This window comes from Anomaloglossus baeobatrachus, chromosome 9 (genome assembly GCF_048569485.1).
Source record: "Anomaloglossus baeobatrachus isolate aAnoBae1 chromosome 9, aAnoBae1.hap1, whole genome shotgun sequence".
Lineage (NCBI taxonomy): Eukaryota > Metazoa > Chordata > Amphibia > Anura > Aromobatidae > Anomaloglossus > Anomaloglossus baeobatrachus.
In genome coordinates, this window is record NC_134361.1 from 94,030,929 (window position 1) to 94,055,071 (window position 24,143).

Consider the following 24,143-nt stretch of genomic DNA (forward strand, 5'->3'; position numbering starts at 1 on the left):
TCTGTGTCTTCAGATCTTTTAATTATGTGGTTACTGAAGAACAAACAATGCGTTTGTTTGTTTTTGATTTTTTTTTACAGACAAATAAATCAAGTTAATATAAAGACTCAGTATTTACACAGTGTTGCCTTATTGTTCAAGACTTCTAGAATCTTCCCTGAAATGCTGAATATGAACTCCTGGGCCAAGTCTTGACTGTTGACTTCCCAATCTTATCTAATCAGTGCTTGGAGTTTTATCACAATTTTTTTGTTCTTGTTTGTGCACTGGGTTGAGGGCACCGTCACACTTTAGCGACACTCCAGCGATCCCACCAGCGATCTGACCTGGTCAGGATCGCTGGTGTGTCGCTACATGGTCACTGGTGAGCTGTCACACAGGCAGATCTCACCAGCGATTAGCCCCCAGCGACGCGTGGAAGCGATAATGCACTTGGTAACTAAGGTAAATATCGGGTAACCAAGCAAAGCACTTTGCTTGGTTACCCGATATTTACCTTGGTTACTAGCGCACATCGCTTAGTGCTGGCTCCCTGCACTCCTAGCCAGAGTACACATCGGGTTAATAAGCAAACCGCTTTATTTACTCGATGTGTACCATAGCTGTGTGTGCAGGGAGCAGGGAGCCGGCACTGGCAGCCTGAGAGCGGCGGATGCTAGTAACCAAGGTAAAATATTGGGAAACCAAGCAAAGCCCTTCGCTTGGTTACAGCTCACCACAGGCTGCCAGACGCTGGCTCCCTGCACATTCAGATCGTTGCTCTCTCGCTGTCAAACACAGCGATGTGTGCTTCACAGTGTGAGAGCAACAACTAAAAAATGGTCCAGCACTGTGTGTAACGAGCAGCGATTTCACAGAGGGGCCAGGTCGCTGCTTATTGTCACACACAGAGAGAGAGATCGCTAATGAGGTCACTGGTGCGTCACAAAAAATGTGACTCAGCAGCGATCTCGCTATGTGAGAAGTACCCCTGAGGCTGGATCACAAATTCTGGAAAAAGCTAAAGGCCCTGTCACACACAACGAGATCGCTAACGAGATCGTTGTTGCATCACAGTTTCTGTGCCGCAGCAACAATCTCGTTATGTGAGACACCTACCAGCGATCAGGCCCCTGCTGTGAGATCGCTAGTCATTGCTGAATGGTTGGGACCATTTTCTTCAAAGGCGATGTCCTGCTGGACAGGACGCATCGCTGTGTTTGATGCCCACCAACAATCTCCTAACACAGTCCCAACGCCCGCCGAGATCGTTATACAGGTCGCTGATCATTACTGCGTCGTTGGTAAGATCTGACTGTGTGACATCTCACCAGCGACCTCCCAGCGACTTACCAGCGATCCTTATCAGGTCACATCTTTTTCAGGATCACTGGTAAGTCGTTAAATGTGACGGGGGCTCATCGCCAAACTGCTCCTGTATTGTTGGGAGAAGTTGATCTTGGAGGGGGATTAGATATATTTGTTCATAAATGCATTTTTTAGATAAAATTGTGAGGGAGACCACTGTCTTGGGAGGAAAACCCCCACACATGAATGGTATCAGGATACGTTACTGTTGACATGACACAGGACTCATGGTAGTACTCACCTTTCCTTCTCCAGATGGCCCAAACAGTCTGAAATAACTTTACCCCACCAGTCCTCTGTACCTACTGTTATACTGTCCATTGGGTCTTCCCTGGTTAGAAGTGGCTTCTTTGTTGGCCTCCATGACACTAGGCTTGCCTCCAAACCTTTTTGCATCACTGTGCATGGACACCTGACCGCTGCCATTCCTGAGCAAGCTCTGCACTGATGTTGCACTGATCCAGTGGCAATTTCTAGACTTTCTTGGACACCTTGAAGAATTCTTCACAATAATTGAACCTTACTCTTTGAAGTTCTTGATGACCCAATAAATGGTTGATTTACATTTGCAATTTTTCCTAAATCACTCTTCATAACAGTCAAGACTTAATACAACAAAATGCTAGTATAAGAACTGAAGCAGAAAGCTTTGTGAAAACCGCTGAACATTTGATTACGACTATTGTGAAGTCTTTTTCCAGTCTAATTCTGTGTAAATAATTGGGATCATGGTTTGATCAGTCTCCCAGTCCAAATGATGGTAAATTTTTGTTTTGTTAATCTGGTTGTAGTTCTAGGATAATGCACCAGAATGTTTTGGGGACATTATGTTGGTCCTTTGTAATCCTTCTGATAATGTAAGAATAAATTAACTAATGGGAGCTATCTTTCTCTTTGCCAATAAATTCCTACAAAGTCTAAAATTGTTAACCCTGACCACAGTGAAAAAAATGCTGCTAAACCTGACCAATAATTTGACATGCTGCAGGTTTTTTTTGCATCAAAATCTGCACCAAAAACCTCATGAAAAAAAAAAAAACGCACCGTGTGTACAGGAAATCAAAAATCCCATAGACTTTGCTGGCTTCAGGAGAAGCATGCAGATTTCTGAGAAACTGCATCAAATACCGCATAAAGAAAAAAAAAAATGCAGAATGTGCACAGGGCTTTAGGTTATGTTCACACTGGGCGTTTTTGCAGTGTTATTTAGCTATGGATTTGCCTTGTGCTAATAAAACGCTCCTTTTTACAGTTCCAGCAAAGTCTGAGATTTCTGAAAACACACACACACACACACCCTAAGGTTTTGTGAACCACCTCCGGTTTTGCTGAGTTATGAAAAGAATGAACATGTCAACTCGTTTCAGTGCTTTTGTCACGGTTTTTCAACCTTGTGACGGGTGGACTCGCAGATACCCTGGAACAATTCCGGGCTGGAACCGGGTTTTTTTTTTTTTTTGTTATTAACCCGGTTAGACCCGCCGATCCAGGGTATCTGTCCGCCTCTTAAAAATAGTGGTGGGTATAGGAGCAGGCACGCTATATTTACCGAATCACCAGCGCGGTTGTACACTCCCGCAGCTCCTCCACTTCCCCGCTCATTATATATTCACTGCTTTCATCTGTGATTGGTTGCAGTCAGACGCAACCCCAGCCTGAGTGACAGCCTCTGACTGCAACCAATCACAGGCCCGATTTGCGGGTCTATACAAAGAATGAATGAGCTGCGCAATCAGTGGTGACCTCACTCAGGCTATTTACAGTCACAGGTATCGCCAGCTGTGACCAGAAGTCACCTGAGTGAAGTCACCACTGATCGTGCGGCTCATTCATTCTCTGAAGCTCACAGTGGGCAGTCCTGTTGCATGGCCGCTCTCCGTGATTTTCAGATGTAGCAGAGTTGAATCATCGTGGGACCTCACATGGGGTTAATAAAAAGTGGTAAAAGAGGGGGCTTTTTGTATTTTATTTCAAATAAATACAAACACCGAAAAAATCCTTTATTTCTTTTCACTTATTACAGATTGGTAATGGCAGGCATCTGAGACACCCCTCATCACCAATCTAGGGCTTAGGGGCAGCTGTGGGCTGCGATTAACCGCTGATATTACCCAGATTGCCACCGCACCAGGGCAATTCGGGAAGAGCTGGGTAAAGTGCTGGGATTGTCGCATCTAATGGATGCGACAATCATGGGCGGCTGCAGGCTGATATTTTTAGGCTGGGTCTCTCCAGCCTGAGAATACCAGCCCCCAGCTGTGGGCTTTATCTTGGCTGGGTATCAAAATTGGGGGAACAGCACGCGATTTATTTAAATAAGTTAAATAAAAAAAAAAACAAAAAACCACACAACAACAACAACAACAGCATGCGGTTCCTTATATTTTGATACACAACTAAGATAAGCACACAGCTGGGGCTGCAGCGGTATGCTTAATCTGTGCTGGGTATCATAATATGGGGGGACCCTACGTCATTTTTTTTTTATTTTTTACTGTACGATAGACCCCCAAGACCAGGTCTGTGATTGGTTGCAGTCAGACGCTGGTCACACAGGCTGGGGGCACGTCTGACTGCAACCAATCACAGAGGCCAGTGCACTGGGAAAGCAGTGAATATGCATGAGGCTAATGAGCGGGACCGGAAGTAGTAAAGGCCACGGGAGAAAGTACGGTTGAGACTAGAATGTATAGGCTCCCTCCAGGTTAGTGGGCGTGACCAGCTTGGTTAGGGAGCTTGGCGATGAGGTTTTCTCCCTTCCACTAGATTATTCTTTGCCCCCCCCTGCCCCCATGTGATAGGGGTATGTTGAAATGACGTCATACCTAGAAGGAGCCAATACACTAGCATCTACCGGAGACTGGTAAGTATACCGCGCATGCTTTACTATCGGAGTGCCGAATCCAGGTCAATCCCGGCCAGCCCAGCACTCGGGTACTTTTGAACCCTTGCAGGTCTTGACATCACAGAAAAAACGCGACAAAAACCGCAGATGACTCCCAGGAGACATCCTGGCTCAAGATCAGATTTTGATAGGAAAAAAACGCTGCAAAAATGTCCTGTGTGAACATAGCCTTACAGTTACACCCTTGACAATGTATATAATAATCAGATCACCTTGGTAGAAAAGTCTTGCTTACAAGATTCCTCCAGTTGTGTTATTACAGCTCCTTTGCAGATCTCTACATCTCCATGGTACACGATGCGCTCAGATGTTACATTCAGAATCAGTTTTAAATCAAAATCACATTTCTATTAGAAAAAGTCTCCTTGAAACGCTCACACCATTTCCCTGGAGCGCCATCTAGTGGCCATGTGTTAAATGTCCTCCACATATTGTTCATGAGTTTACTATGCTTATTACAGTACTTCAAAACGGGGGAGATCCAAAAGAGGCAAGAAGACACCAATTTCACTGCTGGGGGAATTGAGAAGTGGGTGGCGTGGATGGTGTAGACCCAAATCTTGCATAATACAGAGGTAGGTTTTTATGCGTTCACTTACTATCATTTATAGATATATAAAGTACAGCCCTTACATACTCAAAACCGGCCATCTGTACTGGAGAAAGTAACCTGTACAATGTGTGCGCCTTACCTATCTCGACTGCACTGTGAAGGGGAAAGGAGGAAGACGCTTGAAGACACACCAACGTCTTCTATCCTGGGGCATCTTTTTAGGTGTATTTTTGGGCGTTTGACCTCATTTGCAGCTGGCTTTTTACAGAACTCTCATTGAATAAGCTAGTGAGCGGCTTCCACACAGTGTCTGCCTGGACAATGGACCAGTCACCTTTAACCGCCCTGCATATTCGGAAACATGAACTACTTAAATGCAACCTGCTCCGTGGAAAAATGCTATCATCCTGCAGATATGGGGTTAATAGCATACTGAACCTGAACAATAAACCCCATTTCCGGGAGGAAATTAACTTTATTCCTCCGGGCAGTGTTCCGGTTTCTGTCACGGGGGCGGTGCTGGTTCAGCCACCGCTGTGTCTATGGAGAGCAGCGGCTGTAACCTGACTGACAGCTTCCTCTAATGCAGAGCGGCTGCGAGTCAGTGCGGAGGGCGCAGTTACAGCCGCCACTCTCCATTCACAGAGCAGTGACTGAACCTGCACTGGCGCCGCCCCTGTGACTGAAGTCCCAACGCTGCCAGGAGGAATACAGTTAATTTCCTCCCGACAGGGATTTAATGTGCAGGGACCGGGCAGGTTCAGAATGATATTAACCCCCATATCTGCAGGTAAAAAGTTTTTTTTTATGTGATCAGTTCCCTTTAAATAAATAAAACTCAAAGAGACTGAACAAATGAACCGCAGAACGTTTCTACATTGCAGGGCATCTATTCATTCTTTCTACAGTTTATGCAGCACGTTTTCCGGTGGGTTACACAGTGAAACTGCCTAAGGCTATGTTCACACACTGCGTTTTTTACCTGCGTTTTGGGTCCGTTTTTGCTGCAGAAATTTCTTGAGAAATTCTTGTAACCTTTCTGCAGACATTCCCCAGCAAAACCTATGGCAAAAAAAAATTAGCTGTGCACACAGTTTTTTTCTTAAGAAAATTCTTTCAGTAGATTTTCTTAAGAAAAAGAATGAGCATGTCACTTCTTTTCTGCAGCTAACTGCGTTTTTTGCCATAGATAATTGGCACAATAACGCAGGGAGCAACCAGCGGTAAAAACGCACCGAAAACGCACCGAAAACGCAGGTGCGTTTTTTGATGCGTTTTTTAACGCAGGTGCACTAATCCTTCACTCTTAAGAAATTTCTTAAGAAATTTCTTAAGAAAAATCATTTTTCTAGTGTGAACATAGCCTAAGAGAAAAGATACAATAAAAAAAAAAAAAAAACAAAAAAAAAAACAAACCACACAACAACACACACCCCACAAATACCTTGTATACCCCAACAAGAAAACATAACATTACTAGTGGGGGAAAAAAAATAAATAAGTATGACAGATTGAGCAGGAGCTGCACAAATCTGATATTAGGCAACACTAACCGGTGAGGGCTTGCTCCCTCTGATCTTTTATAGATAAAGAGGGAAAAACATCTGCTTCTTCCGAATCATTGCTATCTTCAGACACCCACTCCGGATTTGAGGATTTCCCTAGCTGACGGGACCAATATTCTCGTCTCAGCCAGTCCATCACAAAGTCCCAACCTGCACACAAAAAAATAAAAATAAAAATTAAATTATATTTTAGATATATATATATATATATATATATATATATATATAATATACATCTATATAATAATCTAAGATCTGCTGCAAGATTAGACAGTGTGCAAAACAAAAAATGTAAGACTAATAGACTAATTATAAGCAGTCAAGGGTTCTCTCCTAAAATCTTTACTATTGCTCGAAATGTTTAGGCATAGAGCGGGTAAAATAAGTATCTTTCTACAAGGCACTATTGACATGAATTTATCACCCTCACCAGATGTCAGCAACAACCCATCCAATCCACACAAGCAAAGAAATCCAACCAAAGAAGTCCAAAAATTAAGTTGTGTGTTATAATGAGAAACACCACAAGGGTTGGGAAGTATTGAGCACACTTACTGAAAATTTAATACTTCGTACATAAACCTTTGTTGGTGATAACCGATTCAAGACGCCTCCGGCATGGAGAAACTAGTTGCATTCATTGCTCTGGTGTGATTTTGGTCCATTCTTCCACACAAACACTCTTCAAATCATGCATATATTGGGCTCCTATGAACTTTGAACTTTAATTCCTTCCATAAATTTTCTATTGGATTGAGGATAAATGATTATTTTCTCTCTCTCTCTGAAACCAAAGCTGCCAGAATGGCCCAGCCACTTAAGTTTCCTTGGCTGTGTGTTTGGGATCGTTGTCTTGCCGGAATATCCACCCTTGGTTCATCTTCATCATCCTGGTAGTGGACAGCAGATTTCTATCAAGAATGGACAAACGTACCAAGACATTCATCCTTCCTTCAGTTATATGAAGTTTGCCAGTGCTGCATACTGAAAAACAGCCCCACACTATGATATTCCCATCTCCAAAATTCACTGTCGATATGGTGTTTTCGGGGCAATATGCTGTGCCTTTTAGCCTTCAAACAAGGCGTGTATCATGACCAGAGCGGTGGAGTCGGTAACGCTAACCTCCGACTCAGACTACCTCATACATGGCTCATGTTTAAGTGAAATATTTACTGTAGTAAAGAGTTAACAATCAGGCTGTTAATCATTATTGTGATTAACATAACATTTAGTGGAATACGAATTAACAAAAAATTAAAAAAAAAAAAAAAGAAAGCGTCAACAAAAACTTACTGAATACCATTTGTGCAGTCTATGAATTTGTTGTAAGAAATAGAATTGCCTTCATCACATTCTCCTTCATAGAGGACCTCAAATCTGACCTAATTATTTTAAGGCTAGAGATCAACCTCTCTACACTAACTTGGGTTGGAGGCAAAGCCGTAACCACTTGGCCAACATCTGTAAATCTCAGGGAATAAAAAGGAATTGCCTCATGCCAGTGAGTTTTGATGAACAGTTGAACTCTTCTACTTCTATGAGAGCAAGTGAAACATTTTGCTGAAATCTGATCAATTTGTTTGTTTGCTATGGGAGTGGAATATTTTTCCATGCAGCAACACTTTCCTGCTCCATGTCATCCAAATACTTTACAAAATTAAACTTATCTGATGAGGCTGAAGATACGGCAGCAGTAGCTGTGGATGACAACTCCTCTAGTTTTTAGCCATCCTGTAGCCGCTCATCCGAACTGCTACCTCAGTCAGAGCTTCTTTTCCTCTAGTAAACTGGTCACCATCCAGCAATATCCGATAACTTCAGGTACGGATCCCACTTGCGTATGACTCGTACGAGTCTCTGTATCACCCGGCACAGCCTGACGCACTCTGGACAGGAGCGCCTCAGCTGCATGGAAATACATGCAGCCGATCCGCTTCTGTGTGAGACTCGCACGAGTCATACGCAAGTGGAACTGTACCCTGAGGTCCACATACCCAGCTGCCACAAGAATTTTATTTTCCAATAACTGTGTCTCTCTCAGTTTCATTGAAGCAGAAATGCCATCTGCGATTAAACCTGCTCTTTGGGACAGGGAAAACAGCAAGTTCTTCTACGCCTTTTTAAATGCCAGGAGTTAAATCCTCAGCTTGTAATCTTTTTAGTCACGGTGAATGGGTAATGAAGCAATTCCTGTAATTCAGCCACCTGTGTCCATTGACCCTCATTTAGTGTTACCTGAGGGTTGGCCATGTCTACAAGAAATGGGTTTCAGTTCAAGCAATCGCTCAATCATTAAATAAGTGCTGCCCCAACAAGTGGCTTAAATCGGCAGTAGCCCATTTACCAGCAATTCTCTTCAAGATGGAATCAATTTTAGGGGTTCTGGCAGCAATAACCAATTTCCTCACTTTGCCAAAGTTCAAGCATGTCTCTCATGCAGACTCTAATTGCCAGCTGCAGCTTGTGAACAACACAGCGCATGTGATAAGTTAAGAACAATGTGAAAACCACTTCAACAAGATAATCGAATTCTAAAGTATCTTTTTGCTGTTCTTCTGTAGTAAATGTCTGTTTGTTCCTCAGTTACAGGAACAGCACAGAACTGTGGCCTTCCATTTCAAACATACTGGATCTGAAGTTCTCTTCTAGTTGCTGTTCACCTTCATTATTCTCAGTTTCATTGTACTTATGTTTGAAGTATAGTCAGTAACAATAGCAAGAAACTGTTCTAGCAGTTCTGATAGGAGTGCAGGCGTTCCTTTCTTCCCAGTGTGTTTTTACCCTTACATGTAGAGAACGAGCTTAACTACTTTTGTGCATAAAGTGCAGCACAAATTCATCTCAACTAAAAGCCTAGATCCTTTGATCATGAATGGAACATTTCAGAACTTTTCCAAATTCTTATGAAAAAATATTCAGCATACTGCATTGAACTGTACCCAATTTATTTACTGTACCCAAGGTTGCAAAGGTCTTGAGACTGCTCACTGGTTTTACCAATCATGAGATGTTTCTTGTTTGGTATTTTTCTAATGAGACACCAGCTGATATTTTTCACTAAGTGATATGATTGCTTTCTAATTACTGAAAGATTTCAGCTTGTGCGATTACTTTCCATAGCTTTTTTTCACCTCTCTGCAAGTTTTCAATATTGTTTCCTGGTGTCATTTCTCATTATTACTACACAATGTAACTCAGACATCTGTGGTTGAATTTATTTTCCTGTGGGTACTGGATACATTGTTACAGACATCTGGTGAGAAATTCATGTGACTAGCACCATTAGAAATATATTTGCTTAGAAAATTGGTGAGGTGTTCAAAACTTAATTTTTTTTAGTCTCTACTAAAACATCAAGCACCTAAGTTTTGCTAAAAAAGGGAGGGGGGGGGACGACAAAAAAAACCAAACAAACCTCCTTAACAAGCTCATAATGAGCGGCGGTCAGCAGCAACTGTTTGCAGCGGAAGAAGCTACAGGGCTTATGGAGGAGAGTATGTGTTGTTTTTTTATTTAAAAAAAAAAAAATGATGTGTTTCTCCGGCTAATGTCACACGGGACCGCATCCACACTACATCCGTGTGGTACGGGTGCGGGCCGTGTGACACCCGTGATGCCGGAGAAAACGGACATGTCGGCGTGAACAACACACGGACACAAGTACGGAATGGACACACGTTCCGTTCCAAAATCCTTACGTGTGTCCAAACCATTAGGAAAACATAGGTTTACGTGTGTACGTGTCTCCGGTACGTGAGAAAACTGCAAAACACGTACCGGAGGCACGAACGTGTGACAGAGGCCTAAAATAGCATTCACCTCTAATATAAAAGAGGAAGGAGAAACCTAATTGATGCATATAAACAAGTTAGGCCAGAGCATTATTATTCAAGGGATTTTATCAGAGTAGGGTGATCAATGTATTATAACTGGGGTGTGAATAAAGGTCCCCCAACAGTCTAGAGAACAGAGGTTCCAAAATCCGGTGTGATCACTTCTAGAAACTGTACATCAGTCCCAAGAAGGGAGAAGCTGTGCACCATTTACAAAGTGGTCTCCAAGCAATTATACATTTAGAACACAGCCTGTAAATACCAAATAGATTTATTTAGTGGGGAAAACTTTAACGCTTGTCTGGATAGGAACAAAAAAACCCAAAAAAAAAAACAAACACCACCAACAACAAAATTCAACATCCTATATAAACAGCTACGTGGTACAGACTTACCAACCAGCCGTAAATTCACAAACTGTCTTAAAACAAGCAACACTTTATTACCTAGAAACAAGTTTTTACAGGCAGGCAATGGTCTCCTATAGGTGCCTAAGAAGATCTGAATTCTAATCATGTCCAGGACGACCCTTTAGTAAACCCACTGATTGAGAATGAAGCTCACTTACCTTTGCGGCACAGACTCAGTTTGGGCAACTTTCCGTGAGTTGCACTGTGACGAAGGTTTACCACCCATTCTGGAATGTTTAGCTGAAAGGACGAAACAAAGGATTAAATATAGAGATCGGTATAAAAAAAAAAACAAAAAAAAAAACAAAAACAAAACCATTCTGCACACAGCTTATTAATAGCCCACTTCTGAATTTATTAACCATTTGTGACTTTCCAATGTACTTTGTCTTTTAACCCCTTCAGCCCCAGGGAGTTTTCAGTTTTGTTTTATTTTTTGCTCCCCTCCTTCAGAGAGCCGTACCTTTTTTATTTTTCTGTCAATCTTGCCATATGAGGGCTTGTTTTTTTGCGGGACGAGTTGTACTTTTAAATGAAACCATAAGTTTTACCATATAGTGTACTGGAAAACGGAAAAAAAATTCCAAGTGTGGAAAAACTGCAAAAAAAAGTGTGATGGCACAATAGTTTTTGGGATATTTTATTCACAGTGTTCAGAATGTGGTAAAACTGATGGGTCAGTGTGATGCCTGAGGTCGGTGCGAGTTTGTAGACATCAAACATGTGTAGATTTACTTATATCTAAGAGGTTAAATTCACAAGTTTGTCCAATAAAAGTGGCGCACATTTTGCGCCATTTTCCGAAATCTGTAGCGATCTCATTTTTCAGGATCTATGACTCAGTGATTGCTTATTTTTTGCATCTAGAGCTCACGTTTTTAATGGTACCATTTTTGCGCAGATGCTACGTTTTGATAGCCTGTTATTTGCATTTTGCAGCGACCAAAAAACGTAATTTTGGCATTTGGAATTTTTTTCCGCTACACCGTTTACTGAATAGATTAATGGATTTTACAGTTTGATAGATCGGGCATTTCTGAACGCGGCAATACCAAATGTGTATATTTTGTATTTTCTTAATTTTCAATGGGGCGAAAGGGGTGTGATTTGAACTTGGGTTTTTTTTTTAAAAACTTTTATTTATTTTACTAGTCCCCCTAGGGGGCTATAGCGATCAGCAATTCGATCACTCTACCCCATCTGTAGATCTCAGCTACAGAGCTGAGATCTGCAGATATGCTGCTTTACTCTCCATGCTGGCACTATGCCGGCACTGACAGGAAGTGACTCATTAGCTACAGGCGTCATCACATGACCCTGTGCTACCATGGCAACCACCGAAAGTCACGTGATCACGCACATGACTTCCGGTGTGGGTGGCGGTAAGTGAAAATAATGGCGGCGCACATATACATCTCGCTGTCAGACTTTGGCAGTGAGATGCAAGGTGTTAAATGTTGCGGGTGGAATGCGATTCCACTCGTAACATGTAGGCACACATGTCAGCTGTTGAAAACAGCTGATATGTGCGCGGATCGCCGTGACCTGCCCACGGCAGGGGGCGGGGGGGGGGGATTAACCTCACACGATCCATGACGGATATATCAGTCATTGGTCGTGAAGGGGTTAAAGTTGTCCAGTTACCAAAACTGATTTATATTTTTTTCTCCTAAATCTTATTATGTACCTCTCCACACATCCATTATGTTATTTCAGCAATATTACTTTTTATTATGTTGTAGCAGCACATCCTCATTGTCGGCTCAAGATTTGATGGGGTTAATCTCTCTCCTGACTTCCTGGGTTCAGTTCCTACAACTCCCATAATCCTTTGCAGTGGCAGCCTGCGCTCTGCACATCCTCCCACCCCCACGCAATAACATACTCACCCGACATCACAACTCCTCCTCTCCTTTCACTCCTGCTGCCAGCCCTGCACACAGCTGCAGGATGTTAAGTAAACCCTCATTTCCTTCTCCTCATGCTGTGATGTGATATGCAGTGAACACCACCCACAGCCCAGTCACTAAGGATCAGAGGCAGCTGCTGATGTAACGTCAACTTTCAGAGTCCGGAAGTTGATGCGATATCAGCGGATGCCAGAGGCCGCAGCACCAGGGGGTCATGTAACTAAAAAATGTATGTCTGGAACACCAATGGTGTGAACATGGTGCAAGACTCAAAAACATAACTATACAATAGGATAAAGGGTTGCACACAAGTCACAATGTATATGGGAATGATGAAAAGCAAAACTGCTATGGGAATACTAGACTGAAAAATACAATGAACTATCTGAAAAAGTGAAAAAACATGAAAAATGGAATATGCATAACTGCTATGAATAACAGGAATATAAGAGATGTTTAGCCATTGTATTGATCAATGCAAAAGAGCCCCAAAACCAACGCCAAGGTAATCTCTATTTTTGGGGTCCCTAACCTACGTGTAACCTCACCCGCAGTTAAAAAACTTGCTCTGTATGCGAAGCAAAGGACCAAGCTATATATATGAAGTGAAACAAATGGCTGTGGGTAGGGCAGGGTTCTCAGACAAAAAGTGCATACTAACTAAAGAATGTATGCCTGGAACACCATTGGTGTGAACATGCTGCAAGACTCAAAAAACATAACTATACAATAGGATAAAGAGTTCCACACAAGTCACAATGTATATGAGAATGATGAAAAAGCAAAACTGCTGTGGGAATACTAGACTGAAGAATACAATGAACTATCTGAAAAAGTGAAAAAACAGAAATAGATTACCTTGGCGTTGGTTTGGGGCTCTTTTATATTGATCAATACAATGGCTAAATATCTCTTATATTCCTATTCAAAGCAGTTATGCATATTCCATTTTTCATGTTTTTTCACTTTTTCAGATAGTTCATTGTATTTTTCAGTCTAGTATTCCCATAGCTGTTTTGCTGTGTGTTTCACTTCACATATATAGCTTGGTCCTTTGCTTCCTATACAGAGCAAGTTTTTTAACTGCAGGTGAGGTTACATATAGGCTAGGGACCCCAAAAATAGAGAGATTACCTCGGCGTTGGTTTTGGGGCTCTTTTGCATTGATCTATACCAGGGTGTCATGTGACTGGCACTGATCAAGGAGGATAGCGCCGCTCAGTGCCAGAACTGGAAATAGAAGGCAATTAAGAAGACAATTGAAACGGTAAGTTACACTGATAGAGAATAAAAAAAAAAAAAAAAAAAAATAATAATAAGGCTATGTTCACACTAGAAAAATGATTTTTCTTAAGAAATTTCTTAAGAGTGAAGGATTAGTGCACCTGCGTTAAAAAAACGCACCAAAAACGCACCTACGTTTTTGCCGCGTTTTCGGTCCATTTTTACCGCTGGTTGCTCCCTGCGTTATTGTGCCAATTATCTATGGCAAATAACGCAGTTAGCTGCAGAAAAGAAGTGACATGCTCATTCTTTTTCTTAAGAAAATCTACTGAAAGAATTTTCTTAAGAAAAAAAACGCAGTGTGCGCACAGCTAATTTTTTTTGCCATAGGTTTTGCTGAGGAGTGTCTGCAGAAAGGTTACAAGAATTTCTCAAGAAATTTCTGCAGCAAAAACGGACCAAAAACGCAGGTAAAAAACGCAGTGTGTGAACATAGCCTAATAATAATAATAAATAATATATTATATTATTATTATTATTATTAATAGGTGAACTACCCCTTTAATTCCTGCCAGCCATCAGTGAACCTGATGGCTAACACAAGTGCAATGGCCCTACTAGCACAGCCAAAATCTGCTTCTTTTTAGAATGATGCGTTGTGGCAAACAACTGTAAACATTAGCTTTGAACACATCACCAGTCAATAAAAATGAGAAACCTTCATCAATTAACATAGAACTTGCGAGGGGTAAGGTCTGGTGGCGCAGACATGGCACTGTAAAACGAGTTTGGTTGACTGCATGGGTCTTTGAATATACAAACCCATTTGTTTGAATGCATGACCCAAATATCATATGGTCAATATATTCAGCGGTAAACACCTCTGTTAATGATATTATGATACAGAGAAAAGAAATGTAGTCAGAAGATGGACGGTAAAGCCATGTTTGGCTATCCAACACCGATTTAGTGATCTGGGTTTTTTTCCCCTTTTTCCTCCATCAATATGCAGCTTTGCTGGACCTTTAGGCTTTGTGCGCACAGGAAAATGGAATTTTCTCAAGAAAATTCCGCAGGCATTTAAAGATTACCGCACCAGCGGTAAAAAAAAAAAAAAACGTGGCAAACCACACCCAAAACCCACATGCGGTTTGCTGCGGTTTTACCGCGTGCGGGTTGGTACATGTGCTTTATTGCATTCAATGCAATAAAGCACATTGAAAAAAAAAAAAAGTAATTTCATTTTGAGACAGAGGGATAGACAGACAGACAGACAGACAGAGGGATAGACAGACAGAGGGATAGACAGACAGAGGGATAGACAGACAGAGGGATAGACAGACAGAGGGATAGACAGACAGAGGGATAGACAGACAGAGGGATAGACAGACAGAGGGATAGACAGACAGAGGGATAGACAGACAGAGGGATAGACAGACAGAGGGATAGACAGACAGAGGGATAGACAGACAGAGGGATAGACAGACAGAGGGATAGACAGACAGAGGGATAGACAGACAGAGGGATAGACAGACAGAGGGATAGACAGACAGAGGGATAGACAGACAGAGGGATAGACAGACAGAGGGATAGACAGACAGAGGGATAGACAGACAGAGGGATAGACAGACAGAGGGATAGACAGACAGAGGGATAGACAGACAGAGGGATAGACAGACAGAGGGATAGACAGACAGAGGGATAGACAGACAGAGGGATAGACAGACAGAGGGATAGACAGACAGAGGGATAGACAGACAGAGGGATAGACAGACAGAGGGATAGACAGACAGAGGGATAGACAGACAGGAGGGATAGACAGACAGGAGGGATAGACAGACAGGAGGGATAGACAGACAGGAGGGATAGACAGACAGGAGGGATAGACAGACAGGAGGGATAGACAGACAGAGGGATAGACAGACAGAGGGATAGACAGACAGAGGGATAGACAGACAGAGGGATAGACAGACAGAGGGATAGACAGACAGAGGGATAGACAGACAGAGGGATAGACAGACAGAGGGATAGACAGACAGAGGGATAGACAGACAGAGGGATAGACAGACAGAGGGATAGACAGACAGAGGGATAGACAGACAGAGGGATAGACAGACAGAGGGATAGACAGACAGAGGGATAGACAGACAGAGGGATAGACAGAGTCCCTGTGAGAACACGCTGCATTTCTCCCAAGCGGTAATGTGTTGTTCACATTACCGGCCGTGGGAAATGCCCTGTGGTTACCTCTGCTGTCTCGCTGAGAGGCTGCATTCATTCAGCGCTGTGTCAGTCGCGGATGGATGCAAACATCGCAGGACCTGTGGATTACGCCGGAGCTCTGTGTTTCGGGAGGGGTTAATAAAACGGGTGAACGAGGCTTATTTGTGTTTTATTTAAAATAAATGATTTTTCGGTGTGTGTTTATTCACTTTACTTACGGGTTGATCATGTCAGTTGTCTCATAGATGCTGCCATGATCAAGCCTGGAGTTAGTGGCGGCGATCTGCCACCATTAACTCCTTATTACCTGGATCGCCACCGCATCACGGCATCTAGAAGAGCTGGGGACACTCTGGTACTGACGCATAACGGATGCGACAGTCCCGAGGCAGCTGCGGCTGATATTCTCGGCTGCAGGAGGGAGGATATTAACCCTGCCCCTCGCCCTCACCAGCCTGAGAATACCGGGCCGCCGCTGTGTGCTTACCTCAGCTGGACGGTAAATATACAGCGGAGCCCACGTGTTTTTTTTCTATATTTCCGTTTGCTTTCTATGTGTATTTTATATGTCTGTGTGTGAGTGCGATGTGTGTGTATTCTATGTCTGTGATATGTGTGTGTGTTTACTCTCTGCTCCGCTTCCTCTTCCTGTCATAATGACATCACTTCCCTGCAAACCGCAGGCAGCGATGTACATTACCGCAGGTAAACCGCAAAATACCGGAGGGAATAACGCAATGAACCGCACAGAATTTGCTGCCTGCGTTATTCCCTGCGGGATTTCACGATTACATGGCAGACAATGGAGGGAAATCCCGCAGCGACGTGCGGAAAAGAAGTGACATGCAATTGTTTTTGTTGCGGGAATCCCGCAGCAAAACATGCAGCTGTCAAAATCCGCATAGTGCGCACAGCATTTTTTTCCCCATAGGTTTTGCTGGTGATTCACTGCAGAGATGTTATGAACATTTTCTGCAGCAAAACCGCAGGAAATCCGCGGCAAAAACCGGCAAGTGCGCACAGGGCCTTAGAGTGGTTTAACATGATTTTGGGGAGGGGGTCTTGGTATATGAAACTGAATATGTTTTAAAATCGGTGTTTTGAACCAGATTATCAGTGTAAAATTGATGACACTTTACACAGGTAGAAAAAGTAAAGGCCACTTTACACACAGAGATAAATCTTTGGCAGATCTGTGGTTGCAGTGAAATTGTGGACAATCAGTGCCAGGTTTGTGGCTGTGTACAAATGGAACAATATGTCCATGATTTCACTGCAACCACAGATCTGCCATAGATTTATCTCTGTGTGTAAAGTGGCCTTAACAGGAAACCAGCTCCAAGACTAAAAGGGGGTCCAAGTTCTATCTGTGGAAAAATACCACAAACAGAAGAAGCACAAGAAACTCTGATGTGTGAGAGGAGAGAGATTGTGGTTGCTCACCTCATTAGCCAGGCGCCTTAAGGGGATCGCAACGGATTTCTGCTTTGGTTCTGTGACTATATTTACAAACCTATAAAAAAGAAAGGAAAAAAAATATAAATAAATAAAATAAAATCACAATATATACAGAAGTGGCCATAAGTTTGGAAAGTAAGAAATTCTGTTTTTCACAAAGATTCCTGCTCCAGTGTTTTTTCAATCCTTTAGTCAGATGTTTATATTGTTTGTGATTTTCAATAAAATCCTATGAAATATTTATAAAACTTTTAGAAACAAATACATCAAGTTTATAATGACTGATGGCAACACATTCTCATTTAATCAGTAGAGATGAGTGGACCCGTGGAAGTTCATGTCCACTTATCTTTACATGATCATAGTAAGGGGCTTGGGGGCTGCAAAAGGAAGCAAAATGGGGTCAATTGCCCTACAAACAAATGTGGATAGGGAATAAATAAACAAAAATTTTGTTGGATCCGGCCTATTTTTGATAACCAGCACAGGTAAAGCAGACAGTTGGGGGCTGGTATTATCAGTCTGGGAGAATCTATGGATTAGTTGGCTCAGCAGACCGAATCACACAGGATAGGATTAGATACACAGCCCTGCATACAGTATTACCGGTTCACGCACAGGCCGACAGGTTGCAGGAGGAAAGGGGGAGGGTTGAGCGGGGGTGTTTTTGGAGACTGTAGCAGCGGCGGTGGTGGGGGGAGGGGCGCCAGTACTCACATGCAGAGGCACACAAACAGCAGCGGCGGGCAGAGCGGGGGCTGGGTAGAGCAGAGGGAGGGAGTGTCATGGAGACGGTAACAGCGGGGGGGGGGAGGGGCGGCGGCAGCATTAGCGGGGGTTGGGTAGAGCGGAGGGAGGGGGTGTCATGGAGACGGTAACGGCGGGAGAAGGGGAGGGTAGGCGGCCCGTACTCACACATTCCGGCGGTTGACAGGGGTAAAGTGGAGCAAACAGCATAGCTGTGAGCTCCACAATGATGGCGCCAATCTCCTCCCTCTGCTGTGATCTGGACAGCCCAGGGGGCGCATCCAGGTCACAGCAGACGCCTACTATAACGTTACTAAATGGGGTCGGATCCCGACCACTGTTCTCTATGCACAGGGGCTGCCATAAAAGGAGTGAGTAACTGTCGTGTCACACACACACACACACACACACACACACACAATCCAGCATGGCAGCCCCCAGTGCCTACAGTAAAATTAGAATTGAATAAAAGCTAAATAAACAGTGATTTTATTTTTGTATTAAAAATACTTTATTTCATAATCACTATTTTTAATACAAAAATAAAAACTGTGACACCTTCCCTTTAAGTGAGGGTGTTTCTAGAAGCTGTGGGGTGGTGCTGGCATCGCTCACACTGCTTCCATCTCTGCCACCTGATAACATCTTGTGTCACGGTTAGAAGCTTCAGAGATAGAAGCAGAGTGCTGGTGCTGCACTCACTTCTCCCTCGGGGTCTAGGACCATGGATCCAGGACATTTTTTTAAAGGGGGTGAGGCAAGTAACTTCAGCACCGTCCCCTGATAATGCCCTGTGCCAGGAGGGACAATAGAGGTTGCAGGGAGGAGAGTGCAGCCCCAGCCTCCTGTGACATACAGTTTTTCACTCCTCAAATGAAACGTCACAGGAACGGCAGGGAAAAAAAAAAAAAAAAACCAAAAAAAAACAAAAAACACAACATCTAGTGATTAGCTAGATGGAGAGAAGTTTAGCGTATTGTGTAATAAAGCCAAATTTCAAAAGCTCTCGAGGATAAAAGACAGATATTAAGAAAGGAGAAGATTTTACGTGCCAGATGACCCATTTAAATTAATTTTCATGGCTTGCAATGACTTTACAATTTATGATCTAGGAGGTAATGCAAATTGTCACTATAAGAACTGAAGCAGTAATTTCAATGAAAAGCAAAATGTGTGTCAGTCTCAAAATAGTAATATTATGCACATCACTGAAAGAAATACTCATTAATATAACTGTCTCCAGATAAAAAATAAGAGTTATTTATTAGTTAAACATATCCACCATACGGTTCCAGATATATTATGTTTAGCGCTAATTATTATAAAAGGACTATTGCTCCCAGGATTCTCTGTCTTTAGGCTGCTATGCATCATCACAAAGTGATCAACACCACCTTGGTAAAGATCAGAAAATTTAGCATCAAAACAGGCATAGTAAACTCCATACACAACAGTAAGGCTATGCGCCCACATGGCTTTTTTTTTTGCATTTTTTTCTTGCTTATTTTAAAATCAATAAAAGCAAGGAAAAAGCATCCCAGCAAAGTCTATGAGAATCATGACTTGCTGTGCACACGCCACTTCTTTTTTCTCCTCGCAGGTTGTGTGTTGCTGGAAAAAGAAGCAGCATGTCAACTGTTTCTGTGGATTTTTTTTCTGAGTTTCTATAATCCCCTACAGGGCTTTATCACTACAGTGGATTATAGCGCAGCACTTTGCCTCACACACCGTGCATACAGCATGGTGTGTGAGGCTCTACATAGATAAGTAACCCAGGGTCATCATCGTGATGACCCAAGGTTACTATGGCATTGATCGGGTCCCCGTGATCACATTACAGGGATCCGATCGCCAAGGAGCGGTAAGCAATCTCTCTCCCTGCCTTCTGAATACTGCAATCGCACTGTGATTCACCCCCTGAATGCTGTAATGCATTCAGGGGGTGAAAGTGCTGGGAGTGGCACAGTGGGTCCCAGCTATAAATATCAGCCAGAGACCCGGCGAAAAAAAACCCTTAAAAAAAAAAAAAAAAACACACAGGAAAACCCCAAGTGAAAAAACGCATTATTGTTGAGGACGCAGGTTGTTAGTCGTTCCCAAGGCAGCACACATTGCTGTGTGTGACACCGCAGGAACGACGAACCTCAGCTTACCTGCGTCCTCCGGCAATGAGAAAGGAAGGAGGTGGGCAGGATGTTACGGCCGCTCATCTCCGTCCCCTCCGCTTCTATTGGACGGCCGCTTAGTGACGCTGAACAAACCGCCCCCTTAGAAAGGAGGCGGTTAGCCGGCAACAGTGACGTCGCTAGGCAGGTAAGTCCGTGTGACGGCTTCGAACGATTTTGTGCGCCACAGGCAGTGATTTGCCCGTGACGCACAAACGACGGGGGCGGGTACGCTCGCTAGCGATATTGCTGTGTGTGTCGGGGCCTTAAGACTATAGACTAGTGACTGTCTAGGGAAAATGGTGAAGGGCATTGCAGTGAGCATCCATTATACGACTCAGTGTTCCCATACAGGACAGGGAGCCTTAGCTGAGCCATTGTCGGCACATGTAACATTACTTACTGCAGGATATTTTCATGAACAAAAGTATGAGAAATCTAAGGAAGAAACCATGATTTAGCTGTCTCCATCTTGAGACTCTATAGATGTCTCAGTATGGTGCAAGTGGATGAGCAGTGGTGTGGATAAAGAGCTGACATTGAAGCCAGCCAAGACAAGTTTAGAGGCAGAGGGAGAGTAGGCAGGTATTTCAGAAAATAAATAACAGACCATAAGAATGTTTCCTGAGCCCGCTTCATACGCCGTCTAGAGACAGGTCACGTTACAAAGGGGTTAATAAAACGGACCCAACACAACATGTGAGACTTAGAACACAGACAGCAAATGACAGGACATGTTCATCAGAACGCAGCATCTTCTGACATTTCTCTTTCAACCAAGGTTTGATTCAATGCTAAAAGCAGACTTGGCTGGAGTATCCATAGGCTAGAGAAGAAGCATCATCTAAATATTGTCATATGAACGATAAGAAAAAAAAAAAAAAAAAGAGAATTTTGTTTATTTACCGTAAATTCTTTTTCTTATAGTTCCGTATTGGGAGACCCAGACATTGGGTGTATAGCTTCTGCCTCCGGAGGACACACAAAGTACTACACTCAAAATTGTAGCTCCTCCCTCTAAGCTTATACACCCCCTGGAGAACCAGATCTAGCCAGTTTAGTGCAAAAGCTGAAGGAGAATAGCCACCCACAAGTAGAGATAGAGCAAGAACCGGAACAACCGGAGCCTCTGTCTACAACACCAGCCGGTGATAACACGCGGAACAAGAAACTGCCAACAGGGAGGGTGCTGGGTCTCCCAATACGGAACTATAAGAAAAATAATTTACGGTAAGTAAACAAAATTCTCTTTTTCTTTATCGTTCCTTTGGGAGACCCAGACATTGGGACGTCTCAAAGCAGTCCATGGGTGGGAATAAACAGAAAAACTGAGAAGTAGGCGGAGCCTAACTTCACAAATGGCGACAGCCGCCTGAAGGATGCGTCTGCCCAAGCTCGCATCTGCCGAAGCATGAGCATGCACTTGGTAGTGCTTTGAAAAGGTATGCAGGCTAGTCCAAGTGGCAGCCTGACAGACTTGCTGAGCCGTAGCCTGGTGCCTGAAAGCCCAAGAGGCACCGACAGCTCTGGTCGAGTGTGCCTTGATCCCCGGCGGGGGAGGCACCTGAGAACACTGGTAGGTATCCGAAATGGTCGACCTAATCCAACGGGCTAAGGTCGGCTTAGAAGCAGAGAGGCCCTTACGCCGACATGTGGTTAGCACAAAAAGAGATGTGCACCGCCTAAGAGCAGCGGTGCGAGACACATAGATCCGGAGAGCACGCACCAGATCCAGAGTATGCAACGCTTTTTCAAAGCGATGAACAGGAGCCGGACAAAAGGAAGGTAGGGAAATGTCCTGGTTAAGGTGGAAAGGAGAAACCACCTTAGGGAGAAAGTCCGGAGTCGGACGGAGAACCACCTTGTCTTGATGAAAAACCAAAAAAGGTGACTCCGAAGAGAGCGCAGCCAAATCAGAGACTCTCCTGAGGGAAGTTATGGCCACTAGAAAGACCACTTTCTGTTAAAGACGAAACAAAGAAACCTCCCTAAGAGGCTCAAAGGGGGGTTTCTGCAAAACCGTGAGAACCAAATTGAGGTCCCAGGGATCCAAGGGCCGCCGGTAAGGCGGAATGATGTGAGACGCACCTTGCATGAAGGTGCGGACCTGAACCAGCCGGGCGATACGCCGCTGGAACAGCACTGACAGAGCCGAGACTTGTCCCTTGAGAGAGTTGAGGGACAGTCCCAGCTGCAGACCGGACTGTAGAAAGGACAGAAGGGTCGGCAAGGAAAAAGGCCAAGGAGGATGGCCGGAAGAGCGACACCAGGACAGGAAAATTTTCCAAGTCCTGTGATAGATCTTGGCAGAGGAAGACTTACGGGCCCGAGTCATAGTGGAGATGACTTCAGGAGGAATACCAGAAGCCGTCAAAATCCAGGACTCAAGAGCCACGCTGTCAATTTGAGTGCCGCAGAATTCTGGCGGAAAAACGGACCTTGTGAGAGAAGGTCTGGACGGTCCGGAAGATGCCACGGCACCTCTACGGACAGATGGAGCAGGTCTGGGTACCAAGCTCGCCTGGGCCAATCCGGAGCAATGAGGATGACTCGACGGCCCTCCATTCTGATCTTGCGCAGAACTCTGGGCAAGAGAGCTAGAGGGGGAAACACGTAGGACAGACGAAACTGGGACCAGTCTTGAACCAGAGCGTCCGCGGCGAAGGCCTGAGGATCGTGGGAGCGAGCCACGTAAACCGGAACCTTGTTGTTGTGACGGGATGCCATTAGGTCCACTTACGGAGTGCCCCACTTGCGGCAGATTGACTGAAACACTGCCGGATGCAGGGACCACTCGCCACTGTCCACGGTTTGACGGCTGAGATAATCTGCCTCCCAGTTTTCCACGCCTGGGATGTGGACTGCGGATATGGTGGACTTGGAGTCCTCCGTCCATTGAAGGATGCGTTGTACCTCCAACATTGCCAGGCGGCTGCGTGTCCTGCCTTGGTGATTGATGTAGGCAACCGCTGTAGCGTTGTCTGACTGGACTCGGATGTGCTTGCCCGCCAATAGGTGGTCAAAAGCTAGGAGAGCCAGAAGCACGGCTCTGGTTTCCAGCACATTGATCGAGAGGGCTGACTCGGATGGAGTCCAAGTGCCCTGTGCTCGGTGGTGGAGACATACCGCTCCCCAGCCGGATAGACTGGCATCCGTGGTGAGGATCACCCAGGACGGGGCCAGGAAGGAGCGTCCCTGAGACAGAGAGAGGGGCCGAAGCCACCACTGAAGAGAGCTCCTGGTCTGTGGCGACAGAGCCACTAACCTGTGCAAGGAGGAAGGCCGCTTGTCCCAACAGCGGAGAATGTCCAGCTGCAGAGAACGCAGATGGAACTGGGCAAAGGGAACAGCCTCCATTGACGCCACCATCTGACCCAGCACCTGCATCAGGTGCCTGATGGAATAACGGCGGGGCCTCAGCAGAGAGCGCACCGCCAGTTGGAGGGCCTGCTGTTTGATTAAGGGCAACTTCACAAGTGCCGGCAGAGTCTCGAACTGCATCCCTAGGTACGTGAGCCTCTGGGTCGGAGTCAGAGTGGATTTGGGCAGATTGACAAGCCACCCGAATTGGGCTAGAGTGGCGTGAGTGAGCGAGACACTCCGCTGACAGTCTGCGCTGGATGAAGCCTTGACTAGAAGGTCGTCCAGGTAAGGAATCACTGCCAACCCCTGGAGGTGCAGAACCGCAACCACTGCTGCCATGACCTTGGTGAATACCCGAGGGGCCGTGGCTAACCCGAAGGGAAGAGCCACGAATTGGAAATGTTCCTCTCCGATTGCAAAACGTAGCCAACGCTGGT

The 24,143-nt window shown here is 44.4% G+C and overlaps 1 protein-coding gene across 1 annotated transcript in view; it reads right to left on the bottom strand.

Annotated features, from left to right (window-relative positions):
• Positions 1-24,143, bottom strand: part of LAS1L (LAS1 like ribosome biogenesis factor) — a 64,200-nt gene that overhangs the window by 31,247 nt on the left and 8,810 nt on the right. Inside the window, exons 3-5 of the mRNA XM_075323896.1 lie at positions 17,417-17,486; positions 10,775-10,856; positions 6,359-6,520 (exon numbers count right to left, since the gene is read on the bottom strand). Coding sequence (XP_075180011.1) covers positions 6,359-6,520; positions 10,775-10,856; positions 17,417-17,486 — 314 coding nt within the window. The remainder of the gene's footprint in view (positions 1-6,358; positions 6,521-10,774; positions 10,857-17,416; positions 17,487-24,143) is intronic.